At 43.4% G+C, this 21,986-nt stretch overlaps 2 protein-coding genes across 2 annotated transcripts; one reads left to right on the top strand and one right to left on the bottom strand.

Annotated features, from left to right (window-relative positions):
- Positions 1 to 2,457: 2,457 nt before the first annotated feature.
- On the bottom strand, positions 2,458 to 4,254 carry fndc10 (fibronectin type III domain containing 10). The gene is made up of 2 exons (XM_018733028.2): positions 4,114 to 4,254; positions 2,458 to 3,890 (listed from the first exon to the last, which is right to left on the bottom strand). The coding sequence occupies exon 2, from the start codon at positions 3,644 to 3,646 to the stop codon at positions 2,474 to 2,476; it is 1,173 nt and encodes a 390-aa protein (XP_018588544.1). The 5' UTR covers positions 3,647 to 3,890; positions 4,114 to 4,254; the 3' UTR covers positions 2,458 to 2,473.
- A 9,522-nt stretch (positions 4,255 to 13,776) lies between these two features.
- Positions 13,777 to 18,081, top strand: ora4 (olfactory receptor class A related 4). Its single transcript, XM_018733013.1, has 2 exons — positions 13,777 to 13,863; positions 17,125 to 18,081. Exons 1-2 carry the CDS (start codon positions 13,777 to 13,779, stop codon positions 18,079 to 18,081), a joined length of 1,044 nt encoding a protein of 347 aa, XP_018588529.1.
- The last annotated feature ends 3,905 nt before the right edge of the window (positions 18,082 to 21,986 follow it).

Here is a 21,986-nt window from a genome sequence, read left to right on the forward strand (position 1 = left end):
GTCACGATTGTTCCTGCCAGTCTCTTGATTCTGGAGGAGTACCGGTCCTGGAGGCAAGGCACTTTGGAACCACTGACTTTTTCTGCAGACCTGACCATACAGTGCAGCTTGTTCTTTTCTTGTCTGTTTGTTGATACAAACCAGACTGTGATGGAGGAGCTCAGTACAGACTCAGTAACTGCTGTGTAGAACTGCATCAATAGCTCATGTGGCAGGTTGAGCTTTCTCAGCTGGTGTGGGAAGTGCATCCTCTGCTGGGCCTTTTTTGTGATGGATACCATGTTGGTTTTCCACTTTAGGTCCAGAGAAATTGTAGATCCTAGGAATTTAAGAGTATCCACCACTAATATGGCATTGTTAAAAATGAGGTGGGGGGGCAGTATTGGGAGGGTTCCTCCTGAAATCCACCGTCGTCTCCACCGTTTTCAGTGAATTTAGCTCCAGATTGTTCTGGCTGCACCAGTGGTTCCACCTCCCATCTATATGCAGACTCATCACCATTTCTAATGAGTCCTACTAGGGTTGTGTCGTCTGCATCGTTAAGGAGCTTGACAGAGGGGTCCCTTGAAGTGCAGTCATTGGTGTAGAGGGAGAAGAGCAGTGGGGAGAGCACACATCCCTGGGGAGCACCGGTGCTGATTGTGCAGGAGTTGGACGTGAACTTCTCCAGTCTCACCTGCTGCCTCCTGTTCTATTCTTTAAAAAAAAAAACATAATTACAACAGCATGCAAATATTGCATGTGCAGGGGGGACATTCGATCAAAGTTTCAGGCTATTCAGTTCAGTTAAATGGTGTTTTTCTCTTATGCACCTATTGAGTATAAAAGGAAAGTATAAAAAAATTTCTGCGGTAAGCACCGAAAATGGGTAGATGTAGTAATTAATATGTGTTGTATGCACCAAAATATTTTCTTTTACCGTTCTTCATGATATAGACGTGAATGTTTTTGTCAAGTTTTGATGACACTGCTGTGGTACTATCATATTACACCTCTGGGGTTGTAAAGGAGGCAGTAATTCAAAGAAAAGGATATGGGTACTTCAAAGTATTACACACACACACATTTTCAGAACCGCTTGTCCTATACGGGGTCGCGGGGAACCGGAGCCAACCCGGTAACACAGGGCGTAAGGCCGGAGGGGGAGGGGACGCCAGTCCATCGCAAGGCACCCCAAGCAGGATCAAAGTATTACATTTGAATCAAATTATGATTTGCAATATTGGAAAGTAGTTAGACAAAGAATCCAAATAGCACTTTTAAACTTTTCCTAATAATTAAACCTAATTGTCAAACATTCTGAAAGACACTTCTTTAAATAATAACTTTCTGCCTTTCGGTGTCATTTTATTGTTTTGTTGTAAATTATACTGGCATTTTCATTTACAAACACTGAGTCAGATTTTTCAAAACATCTAAACACATGGGTCTCACTGTGTTACGTGTTGAAAGGTAATGTCAAAAGAAAAATGTATAAAGAAGCAACAAGACGTTAAGTAATTTAAGGGTAAATTGCAAAAATCCAGGCTGTATGGACTTTCAATGCAGTCTACAAAGAGATGTTCACTAAATTACATACATGATTATTTAACACAAATCCAGTTTGTATAGACTTTCAATGCAGTCTACAAAGAAATGTTCACTAAATTACATACATGATTATTTAACACCTTTTCTAAACCTTTAACATCTTTCAAAAGAAAAGACAGAAGCATAAAAATTATAGCTGAATAGTATGGTAAAAAAAATACAACAGACAGCAAAATACTGTACATACATATGAAAACATATGCTGTAAATTCTTTTCTCATATCTTTATTGATTGTAAAAGAAGTATTGAATACAGAAGTATCGCACAGTATTGCAGCCTGGTATTAAGTACAACAGTCTACAGTACACATAACAACACTGCTATGTAAACATAGCCAAAAAAGTAAGGCAAGACTACTTCCTACCACAGGGTTTCATCAACTTTTGGGTAAAGTTGTGCATCTTTATTAGAGTGCTATGAATGTGAAGGATTCTTCCCAAAAAAGTACCTCAATGGAAGTGCATCTAGATTTACTTAACCTAAATATTTGATTAACTACCAACGCTAAACACAGTTAATCCCTACAAGACCCATAAAGGGCCTGTCTACTTGATATTTATTACAACTTAAATCTCAGACTATAAATTATACTTCTTTATAATTTCTATTTTGTTAATTTAAAATTTAAAAGCAAATTACATATCAAACTATTTTTTCTAGAACCACAGTTTACAATTTCCGGTACAGTGTATCCATCAACATATGTGTACCTTTTGTTGACCAGGACACAGTGACAAAGAAGCACAGTCTCACACTGGATACACTCAGAAAGCTTAACGGTCTTGATTTCATGTGTTACCTGCCTGGTATGTTCAGTGACTTGTACTAGAAACGTCTTTTTAGATTGCTCATGAATCTTGCATTGTGTGGAATATATGGCCCTCAGAGTTGCGAGAGGTGGGAGTGTGTGCGGTGTGTATGCTGGGCTGTGTGCACGTGCTGTGTTGTGGGGCTCATGATGTTCTCTGTTATATATGCCACCAGGAGGCAGATGATGACCAGCATCACGCAGATGGCTCCTCCTACAGTTGTCATGGCAATGACGATGTCCTGCATCCTGGAAGGTGAGACAGTGAACTCCACACACTCGCCGGGGTCATCGCCATGGCCACCCTTGTTACGGAGGAAAAGGGGGCGCACGCAGATGCGGTAGGGGACATTTTCGTGCAGTTCGCTCAGCAGGTAGTCTCTGCAGCTGGCCCCCAGCTGAACGCCTGCACACTCAAACTGTGTGTAGCTGCCATTCCACCAGCAGCTGAGCCCAAATCCACCCCTCTGGACCATATTTTCAGTTCCACTCATTGCCAGATGAGAGGTGGGTAGGCCTTTTCCATCTTTCTTCTCTTCCACTGTTTTCCTCTGAACTGTTTTCTGTGCTCTGTTTTGACTCTTTTCCATTATTTTGGGCTCTTTAACTGCTCTCTGCTCCTCTTCTGACCTCGGCACGATCGTCATCTTCTCTTTTATTGACCTTTCCATCCCTAGCTCTCTCTCTTGACCCCACTGTATGAGCACGCTGCCGTTCGCCAACACGTTGGCCACCACCCGCCCTCCTTCGGACCTCACCTTCTGACACTCCCCGCTGCGGCACACGAAACCGCGCTGCGTGTCTCGGAAACACAGCCGGTCCTTTCCCCCTGACTCCATCACCCTGTAGGCACATACAAGGGTCGTTTCGCCATTGTTCGTACCCTGTCCTTCCCCACCGATGACTATGTCGGGCACTCTCAGGGTCCCAGCATCACTGCTGCTGTTATGGCTTATGGTGCTTGTGCTGTTCCCGTAACTGAGGGCTTCCTGATGCTTTGGTATGGTGTGGACAGTGTTCACACCCTCATTAAAATAATCATGTCCATTGTCATAGTTTTTCCCGTTTTGATGGCTGAGCCAGTTTAAGGACTCTCCTCCACTGACTCCCCTTCCTTTACCTGGCACAGAGGAGGATGATGAGGGGGACTGCGTGCTGTGGCCACTGGACACTCCGACGAGATCCCGACAGGAGCCCAGCAGCAGAGCAGCGCCCGCAAGCAGAGCCCTCCACAGCTGGTCTGGCATCTCGCCCCCCTTCTCTAGCAATATGCTGTCCACATGCAATTTTCACTTGAAGGCAGACGCCAACGTGACGGTCGCCGGGGATCGGGTCGGACCAAGAAGAGCACGAAGTGTCACCCGTGGCTGTGTTGAATCGCATCCATCCGACGCGGCGATCGAGACCCCCACTGGTGAACAGAGCGGGGACAATCTCTGCGACAAGAAGAACCAAGCACTTACTCCTCTGCGCTTGCCAGAGATAGTAAACCTGGGAGAAAGAGGCAAAAGAGACATTTCACCGCCGCTGCATCTTCGAACGAGCGTCACTTCGCACGGTCGCGCGCTCCGCCGGCAACATTATTATAGCAGCGCAGTTGTCACAATAAGAGCGCGCACCGCCGACCGCAGCTTTCAACAGAGACAACACCGCAATAATACAATGACATATCGTGGTACGACGCTAAAAGCAGTAATAGAATTGAACATCTTACGTGTTTTTTAGAAGACATATGCAAGGTATTTTTTTTTTTTTGCTCTCGTCTTTGCGCGCAGCCGCTTGTGACGTGTGTCGTGGGAGCGCGCGTGCATTCGAGCGTGTCAGCGTGTGAAGCCGTCAGCGGTCTATTACATGAGTCACGCCGCTGTCCCTCTCCACTCCAGAGGCTGTGGCCCCCTTTCCACTTGGGTTCCACCACATTGACGTCAGCCCCCCCCCTCCCCCCCACCACCATTTCTGGGACAGACGAAGTGATTCGATTTGTTTAAAAAGACTAAAAAAGTAATAGAGTAGGCAAGTTGTTATAACATTGGAGGGGGCTTAGATTAACAATAGTGTCCAATACACAAGTACTGCAGAGTTAGACTTGCTTGAATATTGATGGGGGTCATGCCCACTGTCACACCAATGACACCACATGCAAACCACAGGTGACCTTCTAAAGCAAGTCTTAGCATCACATGTTGGGTCTGCAGGGGAAACATGGCCTGCTATTTTTGCTCCAGCTCCGCAATCCCTTTAGAGTGATTCCCCGCAGAGCTGATGGTTGGTTGCTTTATTTTCAGACCTACATTCACGCAACTACAATAAATGTTACTGCACAGATTTACCAGTAACTCATCTGCTTTGATGTCTTTCATTTGGGTCAAATGCATTTAAATCTCAGGGTCCCAGTTTAAATCAATTTCCATGAATAAAAGCTTTTCATTATGAAAAGTCTTTATTAAAATGTGAAGAAAGGTTTGGGTGTGTTTCAGATGAATTTTATACTAATGCTTATGATTTTATTTGATAGCCAAGATTCCAGGTCTGGTCTGTTATTTACCCCACCACCACTTATTCCCTTTTTTGTTAGAAGAGGAAATTTAGACGTAACGGAAATAATTCTAGGCTTTAATTACCCTGACTATGATTCACCTATTTATGCAGGTAGGTTCACATCCCTCCTACTGATATATAACTTCTGTATACTTTATTCAGAAGTTATATAGCAGTAGGAGGGATGTGAACCTCTAATCCTTTGGAGCCAAAGGCAGAAGCTTAAACCATTGTGGTACCTGCTGCTCCTACTTTTCAAGAAAGCAATAAAAACTGTATTAAAAACATAAACTTGCCCATGACCAAGATAGAAATGACACTAAATTTGTGGTGTTGGCTAAAATCAATACTATTTTAACATGTTGTTTCTGATACTAACACATTGATAGACTGGGCAAATAATATTGATTCCCTATTGAACACTCAGATTTTCATAATTTTAATTATTGCAACTGAGCTGTGACTTTTAATGCTGTGCAGCGTGGAAGAATGATAACCAATAGTGAGATGTGGGGCAGATGGGAAGCAAAAAGAGGAAAGTAAGACAGTGAAGAAGGAGGAAATAAAATGAAAGAGATGTGGGGAAATGGAGTGTAAAAGAGGCTGGGATCAAGGGAGCAGATGGTAGCTCAGTGTGAGAGCTGGAGGTCAATTTCCAAAAGGGTTTGGAACTACTGCTAACTGCTCCAACATTATACCTTTACAGCACAAGATGGTGTGATATTGCAGTTTGAAATGGACACAATCTCCAGTCTACAGGTTTATGGAAAACCTAGTGAAAGTAGCGCCAATAAAATTGTAGATCAGGAATTTATACAGAAGACACAAAATGACACACACGGGCTGATTTGTCCTGAGCGGGATGGTGGCAAACCGGAGCCAACCCCAGCAACACAGAGTGCAAGTGTGGAGGAGGAGGGGTCACACCCAGGACAGGACACCAGTTTGTCACAAGGCACCCAAAGCAGGACTCGAACCCCAGACCTGCCAGAGAGCGGGACCCAGCCAAACCCGCTGCATCACCATGCTCCCCCGTAAGACACAAAATGTTCTGCGGAAAAGTTTCCCTGTTTTTGACGTTCAGTTTGATCAAACCCTTTTTGTGATTAGGAGTATATGAATGGAATCTGAAAGAGAAAAAAATGGCATGAGTTTTTTTGCTTGTTTTTTCCTATAACAATCTTCAGTATGAATGGAAATATTTATGTAGCATCCTCCTCATTGCTGCTTAGCATGGAAATAGGTACTTTAGAAAAGGCCTTCCAGCTCCTTCCAAACTCAGTTTACCTTTTTAAATTTTGAATATTTTAATCATAATGGATTGAAGCTTCTCAAACCTCACATGTGAAAATCAAATCTAAAAATCCAATGACTCATCTTAGCATGTATAAGGCATCTACTATAATGGGTATCTGTGTTTATGACTGTTGGATGGCACCTCAATCACCATCCACTGATTGCTGCTGACCTGGTGTTTCTGTTAGCTGAATGCATCATTAGTGCACTTCCCAGTGAGGTGCTGGATCTCTGTCCCAGCAGCACTCCGGGCTCTTTCTGATGCATGGACACAGACAGGCCAGCTCGCAGCAGCAGCATGCTCCATCAGTTCATGTGTGTCCCCTGTGTATGCGACATTGAACCTGGCAGCACAGAGTACGCATACAGATTGAGATCTGGAAATATGGAACCTTTGGTATATGCCTGTTTAGGTCACTGTTGCAAAATTGCTCCTTTTTTCCAGGTCAAAAATTTGCCCCTTTTCCCATTTATTTCCCTAACCTACAAAAGCATCCTATCACTTTGTATCTGACCTCTCCCGTACAATATGTAAAACAGTACAATCCTGTCTGTTATATGTCTATTGAAGTAGGAATGTTACACATACAGTTCTGATTTATAAGTTATGTTTCACAACATGTACGCAAGATGTTTGCCCAAAGCTTAGAAACCCTTTACCACATTAACGTCTGCATGAAATTCCAATCACAGTATGTAAACAGATTTGTGTGTCTATGGGGAGCGAACACCACCCTACCTATTACTCTTAGGCCCACAAGTCTAGCTTGGAGAGATTTTATTCATACATCCTAAAGAGTAAAGGAAAAAGAGTAAGATAGTGGAATGCTGAGTGGATGAGAAGTGAGCAGGGTTAAGCTGCCTAGTGTGGGCATCTATATCTGTTTTATGAACTTTTCAAAGACATCTTTGCATGTTGATAAAATCACTGGCAGGAACCTTGACTAAAATTCCCACATGACCATCATTCACCTTATTCCTCCTTTCATTCTGTTGATTTGATCTCAAATGTAATCTCATAGCTCGACCTGATAGCTGGGTTTGTGTAGTGCAGAAGGTTGTACTGATATGCAGAAGTGATCCAAAAAGGGAACCCATCATCAACCCATCATGTGTCACGTCACCCTGCGCTTGTATGTTCTGCAAAAGAATCCCTTAAATAAATGAAGGCGCAACTCACTGTTCCATTAGAAAGACTCTTTTAATTTGTAGTTATTTGCTATAGCAATTACGTCAATTCTCAGAGGGTCAACAAACAAGTAAACAGAGTGCAGGAACAAGCCATGCAAATTAGCCAGATACCTGATTAATTGGACAAAAATGCTGAGTTAGTGCAAGGCTTATTAGGCCCCAGGGGAGACACTGGGGCACTGCAGAGGCCCAAATAATCAGGACTGCTGACATGCACAGCCTCATTGACATTTCCCTTTAAGAACTGATCAGAGGGAGGTGAAGCTTGGAGGCTGGAGTGGAGCAGATGAGTGTAATAAATAAGAGGCTGTTGTCCTGCTGATCATTAAGGCACAAAATTGATATGCATATATGACTTCAATCTTCCCTAAGCTAAGGTTTGTCACTGCAGTTTTGTATACTATTCTTGTGAGAATCTGAACAACATAGGAATTAATCAAAGCTGAAGTCAAAGTGAACTTTATTGTCATTTCACAATATGTTTAGGAGATACATCAGAGTGAATTAGCGTTTCTCCTGGACCATGGTGTGAACACAGAGGACAACATATATTATTACTACTCCAAAAATTTACTATAACAAGCTACAAAACTAAAAACACTCCGGGATAAAGTGCAGTGATACATTCAATATGTAATAAAATTAAATTATTAAATTAAAGTTATTATTTTACAATGTGAATTAAGTGGTTTCACTGCTTCAGAGGAAATGTTTTTATTTTTTGGGAATTGCTAGTGAACTTCAGTTACAATCATGTTTAAAGGGAAAATGTGACATTGTCAATGTTAATTACTCACACACTTGATATACACTCACTGGCCACTTTATTAAGTACACCTGTTCAACTGCTTGTGAATGCAAATATCTAATCAGCCAATCACATGGCAGCATCTCAATGCATTTAGGCATGTAGACATGGTCAAGATGATCTGCTGAAGTTCAAACTGAGCATCAGAATGGGGAAGAAAGGTGATTTAAGTGACTTTGAACGTGGCATGGTTGTTGGTGCCGGATGGGCTGGTCTGAGTATTTCAGAAACTGCTGATCTCCTGGAATTTTCACGCACAACCATCTCTAGGGTTTACAGAGAATGGTCAGAAAAAGAGAAAATATCCAGTGAGCGGCAGTTCTGTGGGGAAAAAAATGCCTTGCTGATGCCAGAGGTCAGAGGAGAACGGCCAGACTGGTTTGAGCTGATAGAAAGGCAGCAGTAACTCAAATAACCACTCATTACAACCAAGGTATGCAGAAGAGCATCGCTGAATACACAACACATCGACCCTCGAAGCATATGGGCGATAGAGCAAAAGACCACCCTGGGTGCCACTCCTGTCAGCTAAGAACAGGAAACTGAGGCTACAATTCGCACAGGCTCACCAAAATTGGACAATAGAGGGTTGGAAAAACATTGCCTGGTCTGATGAGTCTCTATTTCTGCTGCAACATTCAGATGGTAGGGTCAGAATTTGGTGTAAACAATATGAAAGCATGGATCCATCCTGCCTTGTAGCAACGGTTCAGGCTGGTGGTGGTGGTGTAATGGTGTGGGGGATATTTTCTTGGCACACTTTGGGCCCCTCAGTACCAGTTGAGCATCGTTTAAACACCACAGCCTGCCTGAGTATTGTTTCTGACCATGTCCATCCCTTTATGACCACAGTGTACCCATCTTCTGACGGCTACTTCCAGCAGGATAATACGCCCTGTCACAAAGCTCAAATCATCTCAAACTGGTTTCTTGAACATGACAATGAGTTCACTATACTCAAAGGGCCTCCACAGTCACCAGATCTCAATCCAATAGAGCACCTTTGGGATGTGGTGGAACGGGAGATTCGCTTCAATGGATGTGCAGCCGACAAATCTGCAGCAACTGCGTGATGCTATCATGTCAATGTGGACCAAAATCTCTGAGGAATGTTTCCAGCACCTTGTTGAATCTATGCCACGAAGAATTAAGGCAGTTCTGAAGGCAAAGGGGGGTCCAACCCGATACTAGTAAGGTGTACCTAATAAAGTGGCCAGGAAGTGTAGTTAACTGCTTGATGCAGTGGACTAGAAGTGTGGAAGCAGGATACACCTTGGACAGAACGCCAGTCCATGCAGGGTAGCCACACATGCAGTCACACAGTACAAGCAATTCAGAGTCACCAATCCTCCTGAAATGTGTGTCTTTGGAGTATGGGAGGAATCCAGGAAAACCTGCAGAGACACAGGGAAATTGTACAAAGTCCAGACTAAGCCAGGTTCTGACCTATGTCTAAACTGCCTTGGATCTGTTAGTGGCATCATTTTGCCCCAGCATTAATTAGTGAATACTCTTCATTGTAGATGACGAGCTGTAAGCTGACTTTGATATATTAAAAAGACAAATTGATGCAAGAGCAGACAACCCTTTGGATTTCTAGGTCAGATTTGGTGTAAGTTTTTTCTGTCATTTTGTTTTCCCTACTAATTTTTCATAGTTTTATTTATTCAACCTTTGGCTTTTGTTTCTGTTGTTGCTGTCATATCTGCTGCTGTTGGTCATCCAGACTAAAAAGTGTACTCTCAGCTATCTCCTGCACCTCCTCTGCACGTTTGTGGAACAGCTAGTTTCCAGCGCAGCAAGGTGTTTAGTTGCAGCCTACAGCACCCTTCTGTCAATCCACTCCCTCACCCATTCAAAAGTATGAAACACAACAGACATGACAGCTACAACAGTGTCCTTCTCCACCTATAGATTTTTGCCCTCACACGTTATCCAAGTGGAGGTTGTCGGGCATGAAATTGCTGATTCCCCCACATGGAAATATACTTGAATTTCTCTACACATCTTGGCTTTTCTTTCTTTGAATTTTGCTATGCTGTGTTCTGAGGATAGACATCTTTGTCAGGACACTTAGAAGATCTGCCAAGCAGCTATGATCCAAACAATCTAAGTGCTGTGGATGTAATGCTCAGCTTACATAGCAATTATGTTTGGCAGCGATGAAAACACAACCAGGATTATGAAGGTGGAAAAGAGGGAGTTGTAGTAGCTGCTGTGGCGGGAAGGAGAGCCATAAAGATAGAAAGCAGTGACATTTTAATTCAGGGACCGAGTTTGGACTGTGACTTGCACTGATCCAATAAGGCACAATTGATATCAAAACACGTAGGCTTCCGCGGCTGGTGTCAACTGGGGTTTTAAGTCTTCTGGATGAAACCGCGTCATGTAGGAAACTGGTTCCGACGTTTCGCATCTCCTATTGGAAGCATCTTCAGGGAGCTTCCGCATCTTGCGAAGGCTGGATGTGAACTGTTTCACTGAGTGTTTGACGAGGGTGGGCATATTTATGGGCGGGGTCGGGGTCGGAGGTCGTAGCCGGTGGTCCTATTGGGTGGTGTCCCTGCTGTGTTTTCCACCTGCACTGTATCTTTCCAGTTCCTGGTCGTCTCGTTGATCTGAGCTTCCATGTGAGACACCACCCAATGGGACCGTCTGCTACGACCTCTGACCCCGCCCATAAATACGCCCACCCTCATCAAACCCTCCAGTTCACATCCAGCCTTTGCAAGATGTGGAAACTCCCTGAAGATGCTTCCAATAGGGGAAGCGAAGCGTTGGAACCAGTTTCCTACACGACGCGGTCTCATCCAGAAGACTTAAAACCCCAGCAAGTCACAATTGGTTAGAAAATCAGAAATGTAGTCAACAATAGCACATTTAACAGATTTGGAGAGAATGTCAGGAGAGACACTGCCATCTGTTTCCTTTTCTCTTTCCACTGGTGAGCAGTTGAAACCCAGTACTTGCATTTCAGGGTGAGAGGAGCCCAGTTCCAGGGTACCTGAAGGCCCTCATCTACTACTACACCCCGCTAAGATACCGTATCTGCAAACTGCACCTTCATTTTTGTCCGAACTCTAAAGAGTCAAAAATCCCAGTCGGACCTCTTTTTGACCCTTACTGCTACAACGGTATTTCCCAATCCATCAGTCAGAGATACCAAATCACTTTCCATTGTTAAAAGAGACTTAAGGCCTACATCTTCAAGGAGCATTTGGCTCTCACTATGCTGAATTTCTGTGCACTTGGCTGACCTAGTATGACTATATACATCCATGATTTACTTTCATTTGAGCATTTGATACGTAACCTTCAATTCTTTTATACTACTGAATTTCTTCTAAAGGAATACTTCTTACCTAGACATCTCTTTGGAGTACAGTTAAATTAATAAATATAGAATAATGTAAATGTAAATGACTTTTAAAATTTTGTGTATTTTTCTACAGATTCCAAAACAATGAGATAATAATAAGATCCTGGTAAATTAATTTTAAACATCTAACAGGATCATCTCTGTAAAGTATATAGAGTTGACAGATTGTACAAATAAAAGCAAAGTAATGTGATAGCTGAAGGGTTATAAGCTGGCAATCTGCAAACTTTCAAACTGACTGACCGGCTATAAACAAATTGTCAGCAAAGTAACAGCCTCAAATAAGTGTCATCAGAATACATAAAAGTTACTGTTTCATTTAGTCAGTTTTTGTTACTGTGAAGCAATAATACAACAGCAGGTGCCCGGTACGCTGTTCAATGACAGCGTAAAGGTGTTTACAGTTTTACAACAAAGTGGTAGGAACTCAGACACACACACATTTTCAGAACCGCTTGTTCCATACAGGGTCGCGGGGAACCGGAGCCTACTCGGTAACACAGGGCGTAAGGCCAGAGGGGGAGGGGACACACCCAGGACAGGACACCAGTCCATCGCAAAGCACCCCAAGCGGGACTCGAACCCCAGACCAACTGGAGAGCAGGACTGTGGCCCAACCCACTGTGCCACCACACCCCTTGAAACTCAGACATTTTTACATTATGATGAATGATACAACCGCTATTAACTTAACAACTAATGAACTTTTGCATTGTATGTGTACTAGTATCACAGGTAAGCTCAGATCGAGTTGAACTGTGTGTTAGAAATGGTATGGAGAAGTTCAGCAATCCACAGAGTTACATGGAATGGTAATCCAGACGTGGTGTATGACAACAAGACCTTGCAGCTTTTCAATGAAGCTCATATCATCCAATTACTCGCTGGGTGGTTTCATAGCTCAGGGAGAAAATTGTGCTTTGCTGATTCTGTTAGGTGCAGGGGAAGAATGATAGCTCTCTCTCTCAAATAGAGTGAATGCAGTGTCACTTTATTTCACAGAATTAAATTCGTGAAACCCATCGGTTTAGTAGGAGTCCACTCAGGGCAGGAAGAAAGGATAGTAAAAGAAAACAAAAACTGAGCCATGGGCAAACAGCCCTGTGGAGGAGTATGTCAAGTAAACAAACAGAATCATATAAAACAGCATGTGATGTAGCCCAGGTCCAGGAGCGTAGAATCCCAGGGGACCAGGATGAGGAGGTCAGACAGTTCTGCGAGAGAGATGCACCATCCTTGCTGAAGAACCTTGGTAGAGATACAGTCTGTCTGAGCCTGGGCAGAAATTACCAAGATGAGTCTTTTCTATACCCATGGAGATAATTTCAAATTATCACAAAATTATCACTGTTCACAAAAAAGGCACTGGGTCAAAAATGCAGTAATTTTTTTTTTGTTTTGTTTTGTTTAATCGTTTTATTGCTTCAGTATTGTTAATAAGGATCATTTTGCTTTAAACTGTTATTGCAGCTTGTACTGTGTGGAAGTACTGTAACTATCTTCTGTTTCCCATATGAGGCAACAAGTAGTAGTGGTTTTAGGTGTTGCTTTGCAATTGAAGGGCCCAGGTTTGAATCTCTGCTCCTGCTGTAATGCTCTTGAGCGAGGTACAAAATAAGGTACTGAACTGCTTTGGTAAAAAAAGGCACAACTTTATAACTGGTAAGTAACTGTAAGGAGCTTAGTATACAAACCTCACGTTGTAAGTCGGCTTGGCCAAAGGTGTCAAGCAAATAGTGGTTAATAGTAATATATTAATATTAATAATAACATTTAGTGTAAAGGTTAAGCTTAAAGAAAAAAACTGTAGATGTAACAGAAAGTTTGGGTTTAGCAACCGTTTTCTGTGTTCATAATTAGTTCCCGTGTTACTGTCATGGCATCACATGGGCAGACCTGTATGATTTAGAGTGGGTTGCCAAGCAACCAAGTAAGTGGAGTAAATGGACCTTAAAGATAATTTGAATCAGCAACAGGCAGTGTGTGGTTCTTTGCAGAAGGCATTGGTTTAATTGTGAACTGAAATGAATGAAAACAAAGCGATAGGGGGGCGAGGCAGTAAAAGGCTGTTACATTCACTCAAATGCAGGTCGTAGGACTAACAAGGGCTGAGGGCTGAATATGATCATCTCTGATCACATGGTGAGCCCATCCTGACCTAGGAGATGTTGAAGGTCCTCACTGTGGATGCCATTCTCTTTGGCCTCCTGGTCTTCTCTGGTATCTTGGGAAACCTCCTGGTCATCTATGTGGTAAGAGAAGAGAAGTAAATTCTGATACATATGATTTAGTGGTTTAGTGTAGTGTGGTTTACAGCAAAGTCTGAGTGTCCTTTGTGAATAAAACAAATGTTTGATGTAGAGTATAAATATGTACATAAGTATGCTGGCAGTTATTATATTATATATTATATATTATCCTTGTACCCATTACAGCAATTTTTTGTTAAAAATTAAAATTATACAATCCTTACAACAGATTTGTATTTTTCTCCTACCATGAGAAAAAACACTATATATGTACATGTATTTTATTTTATTATTTCTTGACAATGAGGGGGGCGTGGTGGTGTAGCCGGTTGGCCCGAGTCCTGCTCTCCAGTGGGTCTAGGGTTCGACTCCCGCTTGGGGTGCATTACGACGGCCTGGCATCCCGTCCTGGGTGGGTCCTCTCCCCCTCGAGCCTTGCGCCCTGTGTTGCCGGGTTAGGCTCCCCGCGACCCCGTATGGGACAAGTGGTTAAGACGATGTATGTACGATGTTTCTTGACAATACACATTCAGTTATTTGTGATATTTTATTCCTTGCTACAAGCATATCCTTTTGGCAGAATAAGAAACACTGTAGTTTTTCATTTGCAGTTCTACTGTGTCTATACAGAGTTTAGCTTAATTTATGATGTTAGCATAGTGGGTGTTTGAACAGTTTGAATCCTTAAATACACACTTTCTGTTGAGCGAACTGTATAATATTCAAGTTAATATAATGCAAACACAAAAATCATGTTCAGAAATGTTAGGTACACTAAACTCAATATAATTAGTTTCTCTTAGGGTAATAATGTTCCACCAGTGGGGTGGCGCAGTAGGCTTGGCTGGGTCTCACTTTCTGATGAGTCTGGGGTTTGAGTCCTGCTTGGGGTGCCTTGCAACAGACTGCTGCCCTGTTGTGGGTGTGTATATACGGGTAAATCAATGGGTGGTAACTGTAGCAAATAGCCATGCTGGCTGAAGCTGCTTGCCCCAAGTGGGGTTGCAGCAAACTAGAGCCTAACCCAGGGTGCAAGGCTGGAGGGAGAGGGGCTACACCCAGCATGGGTAGGATTAAATAGCTAAGTAAATAAATAGACGTAAACTCTTCAGTGCTCTCTGCACCATCTTAAGCTTTTCGACGCCATGAACACATATTTTTAATTAAAGGTCATGTCCATTAATATTGTGGCATGCAGCGCCATGGGTTTGGATGGGGCGAAGAAGGACGCAGAGGCAGCGTTCATGTCAAAAGTTTTATTAGAACACCGGCACACAGGGAAATAACGCTCTCTGTCCGAGGACCCTGTTCCCTCCAGGACCCCCGCCTCTAGCTAGCCTTCCCGGCCTGTTTAGCACTCCCCAGGCTCTCTCCTCTTTCTCTCCCTTCGGCAGACACAAACACCCCCTTATGTTCCCTGTGTATCGCCGAACGCTAACCAATTACAATGAAACACATTTCCCGATCGAACAAAGTAACGCGGGTCGTTAAAATATTTTCGGAGAAAATATTGAACTGAATGTGTTTTACTAACACTTGATTACCTTCACATAGATGAATATCATTAATAGAACAGTAATACACACACAAACATTTTCTGAACCGCTTGTCCCATTCAGGGTCACGGGGAGCCAGAGCCGAACCTGACAACACAGGGTGTAAGGCTGGAGGGGGAGGGGACACACCCAGGACAGGACACCAACCTGTCGCAAGGCACCCCAAGCGTGACTCGAACCCCAGACTCGCCAGAGAGCAGGACCCAATCCAACCCACTGCACCACCGCACCCCCTGGGGAACAGTAATACTTTTAGATAATTTTTTGAATTTGTAACTTCACACACCTGAAGTCCATCTGGTTTTACCCATATGGCAGATTGTCACAAATTGGTTGTACTCTACAATCACGTGTCTGCATCCAATTCTGTCCTTCCCTTGGTATAATTTGCTCATTGTGTTTTTCTCTGAGATGTACATTGCTTTGGAGAAAAGAGTCTGCTACTTAAATAGAAGTAAATACGCAGACCCTCAGCTCGTCCATGCACCCCATGTTAACCCCTGCTGTGAAGGTGTGGAAGAATATCAAGGACCCTTGCAACCACATACACACTTTGGCTGAAACTACTTGTCCCAAGGCCGGGTCCCAGCAAGCCGGAGCCTAACCCGGCAACAGAGAGCACAAGGCTGGAGGGGGAGGGGCACACCCAGGACAGGACACCAGTCCATCACAAGGCACCCCAAGCAGAACTTGAACCCCAGACACACCAGAGAGCAGGACCCAGCCAAACCCACTGCACCATCATGCCCCCATACCCTTGCAACTACTAAAATAATATATTTTATTAATACAACTGAGATTAACCAAAGTGCTGCACAGAAAATTGCCAGCAATAGGAAGTCAAAAAGTGCTTCCAGGTACCCCCTAAAGAGGACAGATATTTCTATCCAGAGAGGCCCACAGCCACCTTACAGTTTGGAATCATGAATCAATAAGGTTTTAAAAGAAAATAAAAAAACACTTTACTAAAGTGTGAGAACTAAAACATGGTCTATGATACATTCTTTACACTCATAGTACACTGTGAAATAGTAAAACATCCAAGAACTAGATACCGTATGGCAACAACCCAAATGAAACTACATAGAGGAGTAATTGAGGACTGGCTAGGGAGTTGATCCCAGGTGCATCTTGGCACTGCTGCCCACAAAGATAAGCGAGGTGTAAGACCAATTAGGCAGAACAAGTATGGATTCTTCAAAGCGAAATGTTTTGCTAAGCTGACCAGGGTTTCACCCAAGATGAACTTTCCAGAGCCTTCCATATAGATTCAATGGTCTCTTTCTTCCGTTCTCATTCTTCTTCTGCACTTAAGAGATCAGGGGAGAAGTGAGTGTAAAATTGATGAGTATTGGAACTCTTCTTGAATGTAGAGAGAGATTCAGCAGTTCTGACTGAAAGAGGGAGGTCATTCCACAACATCAGAGCCAGAACCAAAATCCTTTGTGCTTTTGATTCTGGACCTCTCCACCAAGCAGGCAAAAGTGGAAGAGCGTAGCACTCTGCCTGGTGTGTAGCAAGTGATCAGGTCTTGTAGATGTTGGTAAGTATATCTGCTGATGGTTTTGTTGGCCGTAACCAGTCTGGAATTTGACATGAGCAGCTATAGAAAGCCAATGGAGAGGGACGAGGAGTTGGGAGACATGGAAAATTCCTTGGGCATCCCTCCATTCTTAACAGTGGTTCCCCAATCCTATATCTACCCCAGGTGTATCAGTCGGCCCTTGAGACTCCATCTCATCACCTGCCCCCCTCCAGTGCCATCTTGATGAACCTGTCCCTGGCCAACCTGCTGACCACTGTTTTCCGTACAGTGCCCATCTTTCTGTCGGACCTGGGCTTGCAGATCACCCTGGAGCTGGGTTGGTGTCGTGTCTTCATGCTGCTGTGGGTGTGGTGGAGGGCAGTGAGCTGTTGGGCCACCCTGGCACTAAGCACCTTCCACTTTGTCACCCTGCGTAGACAGCAGGTAGCCATGGGCTCCTTGGCGCAACAGCAGGAACGGCGGCGTGTCTGGGTCGCTCTGGGACTTGTATGGGGGGGCAACTTTGTCCTTTCACTGCCGGCAGTTGTCTACACCAACCATGTGCATGACAATGCTACCGTAGAGCTCATGGTGATCAGCTCCACCACACGCCCCCTGTTGGGCTGCACCTGGGAGTTCCCTACCGAGGTCCAGGGCGTTGCCTTTGCTTCTGCCTCCCTGGCCATCAATGAAGTGACCCCTCTGCTGCTCATGATTGGGACCAACCTGGGCACACTTCATGCACTGGCCAAGCATATCCGCAGCATCACATCCGCTGGCATCAGTGGGCACATGGGCTCTGACCGACACATGTCCACGGAGCGCAAGGCTGGCCATGTCATCATGGCACTGGTGACACTTTTTGTGGGCTGCTGGGTGATGCAAGTGGCAGCTGTGACCTACTACAACCACAACAGAGGGCAGCATGCAGAAGCCCTGGTAACAGTCTCCCAGTTCTCTGCCTCACTCTTCATGGGCTTTAGCCCTCTGGTGGTGGCACTGGGGCATGGGAAGCTGAGGAAGAAGATCCAAAGCACAATTTTTAGACGACTTAAAAGGAAGACCACTCCAGATGGGACTGGGGTAGAAAAGATTGTATCGAGCATCCAAGAGAATAAGGGAAAACAAGGTGGAGTGTAAGGAACGTTGGAGAAATTGATAGTATTTATCAGAGAAAAGCTAGGAAATGATCCTAGCATGTACATATGCAGCTGTGTGCCAGTTCCCTTGACTGAATGAATTTTTCGTTTCCTATCTATGCATTTATGATCAACAGATGTGATCAAAGATTAACTATAGATAGTTGATAAACTGACAGAGAAAGATGCTATGCTGAAAGAATGTATGGCAAGTATGTGGTGTAGACAAGCTTCCACGTATTCTAGATCAATGGTGTCCAATGTGTGTTCTAAGGGCTGCAAGCATATTTATAAAATTATTAATACATATTATACCTACGCAACAGATGGAGGCGAACCCTGGGAGGTGTTTGGCTTATTGCCACTCATTATTCACGATGGTGCAGGGGAGGAGGTAAGTGGGGGAAACGGGGGAACCGGGAACAGATGTGTCGGGGCAGTGCTTTGGTGATGGCCGCGACGTCTGGGGACTCAAGACCGGGGCAGGGTCGTGATCTGGGGCTGGGATAGGGTCTGGGAATGTTCCTGTCGCTTTCCGTCTCTCTGTCTCTCTCCTTTGCCCCCTCTTCACTGGCAGACCTGGGGGAAGAAACAGAGGCAGCAATTAGTCCCAGTTGCGGCTGTCTTACCTCGGACTCCGCCCCCCTTCCTCGCCGTGCTACAACCTACCATAAATACTATAAGTTCTGTTGAATCACATGGTAATACATTTGTGTTTTAAACACATACTTGAACAAACACACTTAAAGTATAATAAAATAAATAATGATTTCTCAGTTTAGACTCTGAGATTCAGTATGTCTCTTAGAAAATAATAATTGTGGCCTCTTGCCAAAAAAAAAAAAAGTCAAAAAACAATATATGTACAATGGATAAATGTTTTAACTTTCAGGAATTCTTTAATGGCATTCCTGATAATGCAGAGAGCTGGTACCCCAAATGTTCTTTTTATTCTCTTGTCCCAGCCTTTGGAATTTTGTTTCCTGTCCTACTGTCACTTCTGTTTGTTTCCCTGCATTTGTTCACTGAGATGTTAAAGTTATGATAACATGCCAGATGAAAACTTTTCACTCAGTGACCTATGACTTACCACCAGGTGACACTGAGGGGTGAATTGCTCCTTTATTAGAGCTGTTCCTGCTGTGCTGCAACCTCTAGCTTGCCATGTAAAATGAGCTATTAGCTTGTTCTGGAAGAATATTCACTTACATTGCTAATGACTATTTTTGCATCGAGTAAAACAATTTTTAATTGCATAACTTCTCTGGCTTTTATCTTTTTCTTGGTGATGTTGCCAGATACATTATATAAACATGAATTTTCTGTCTAGTGAGTTTCACAACTTAATTAGAGTCCAATTTTAGACCAGAGTTTGTTACAAGAGCCAATAAGGACTATTACACTGAAAAAAATTCATTTAAAAAGTATTGGGTTGAATTATTGCATGTTGCTGAGATAGTGAAGCCTGTGATAAACAAAATACATTTTTTTGTACTTTTCAGAGTGTCTATAAAGCCGTTATGACTTCTCAATTTTGAGGACAACAGCAATGATCAGGTGCGATGTAGATGGTACCGTCATTATAACGGACACTTGGACCTGACATTATACCTTGAGAAAGCTATTTTTGTGTTAAAAGGAGCACATCTTACTAACCTTTCAATTGACTGGCCTTCGAAGATGATGAAGGAACCAAAGTGTAAAACTGTGAATAAAACTGAAAAACAGGAAGTAATGTGCAGGAATATGATGAGACCGGCAGTCATACAGTGATACAGCACTTATCCCATACTAAAAGGAGAGTACTTTTAAGCAGTGACAAGTGGACTACAGCTGGGGGGAATGACACAGGGCAGATCATGCCTCCTGACCTGTTAAACTGTTCCTTATTCCTGACGTGACAGAATTCAACTAAAGCGGCACAATTTTTCTTGGGTCCATTCAGTTTTTTATTGTGAATCTTGAGTGACACCACCAAAGGATAAACCTTCATGCAACTAGTTCTATAATGTACACACACATTGTCTGAACCACTTGTCCCATACAGGGTCGCGGGAAGCCAGAGCTTAACCCAGCAACACAGGGCAAGAGGCTGGAGGGGGAGGGGACACACCCAGGATGGGACGCCAGTCCGTCACAAGACACCCCCAGCGGGACTCAAACCCCAAACCCACCAGAGAGCAGGACCCGGTCCAACCCACTGCACCACTGTGCCACCATGCCCTCCCCCTCCTATAATGTAACGTAAATGTTTATATATAATATATATGTGTGTGTATATATATATATATATATATATATATTTATTATGTGGGGGCTGTGGTGGCGCAGTGGGTTTGACCGGGTCATGCTCTCTGGTGGGTCCCGCTTGGGGTGCTTTGTGATGGACTGGCGTCCCATCCTGGGTGTGTCCCCTCCCCCTCCAGCCTTAGGCACTGTGTTGGCGGGCTAGGCTCCGGCTCACTGCAACCCCGCATGGGACAGGCGGTTTCAGATTGTGTGTGTATTTATTTATTATATCATATATATTATATATACATATATATAAGTTACTAGTAAGGAATCGTTAATATTTGAGTAAAGTTTTTTACAGCTACTCGTGTGATGTACATTGGTTCATATGCTGGAAAGAAACAAAGTAACTGTATTTAAGAATCACACGTCTGCAACTATGTCTTGCTTTCTCCTGCATATGTAATGTACATATTTTATCTTCTATGAGACGTACGTTGCTTTGGAGAAAAGCGTCTAAAAATGAATATATGTAAATGTAATGTAAATGCAAAGAGAGCTCTTTTTACCCTGGGTGAAGTATACGTAAAAAAACTGTGTTACTGAACACTTTTCATTTTAACACACATAAACCAGGTTTTTCATTTGTTATGTACTACTTATCATCATCCTGAATAGGCACCACTGCTGACCAGGACATGCCGATAACAAAACTGAGTGAGTGAGTGAGTGAGTGAGTACTTTTCATATGCATTTCCTCCTGACCAACATACAGTAAATGCCAATGGAATGTAATGCAACACTAATCTACATTCATTTTACCTAATATTTACTGATGCAATTCTGCTCATTTTCTACGCAATGATTGTGTCATTTAGTGTTGAAGAGGGTTCCTTAAATCTTACCCTGGCTTCACTCAACAGTTAGACTTCATCATATTTGTTCACTCCCTGAATCAAATGTTCTGCTATAGCGAGTGTGCAAACAATTGATCACCAGAAGATTTCAGTAACCACTTTGCCCCTTTTGTAGTGGACAATTCCAGCTGCAGAGTAATATTTTACCCAAAGTTACGATAGAAAATTTGCCTGCTGGAGTTGGAATTAACGTGATGCCTGGTTTCATAACTACTTCCCTCCTGGACAATAACGTCAACATCCTCCTGACAGATACGGAAGATACTACTAAAAATCTGAAGTGCTTCCAGTAACACTATGATCAAAATCCCAGAAAACTGACTTACTGTTTATTGTAGTGGAAGAGTTCAAAAGTGAGGTTTGTGCCCCTATGCGCCAGCCATCCTCCTTCCTTGAATTGTGTCTGATCACCAGATTTAGTACTCTTCCTTCTCCCACTTTCTCCCATGCACAAAAAGGGACCCCACCCTTAATACATGAAGACCCAGCAAAGAAGATAGTTTGGACAAAACAAGGAAAGGAACCAAAAGATTATACCTAGTAACATTTTGAAACCACTGTCACCTTCAGTCCAGTCAGCAGCTCAAAGTAGGGTCCTCACCAAGGACACTAGCAGCTTGGACAGAGATGTGGTCACCAACATGATGCCAAAGCTGGGTTGAGTAAGGTTCAACAATGCAATGCTTAGGCTAGTGAATGTAAAGATGCTGACCATTTGCGACACATGTCTAGAAGTACATTTTCCATTCTCGATCGA

Source organism: Scleropages formosus, chromosome 2, assembly GCF_900964775.1.
Source record: "Scleropages formosus chromosome 2, fSclFor1.1, whole genome shotgun sequence".
NCBI lineage: Eukaryota > Metazoa > Chordata > Actinopteri > Osteoglossiformes > Osteoglossidae > Scleropages > Scleropages formosus.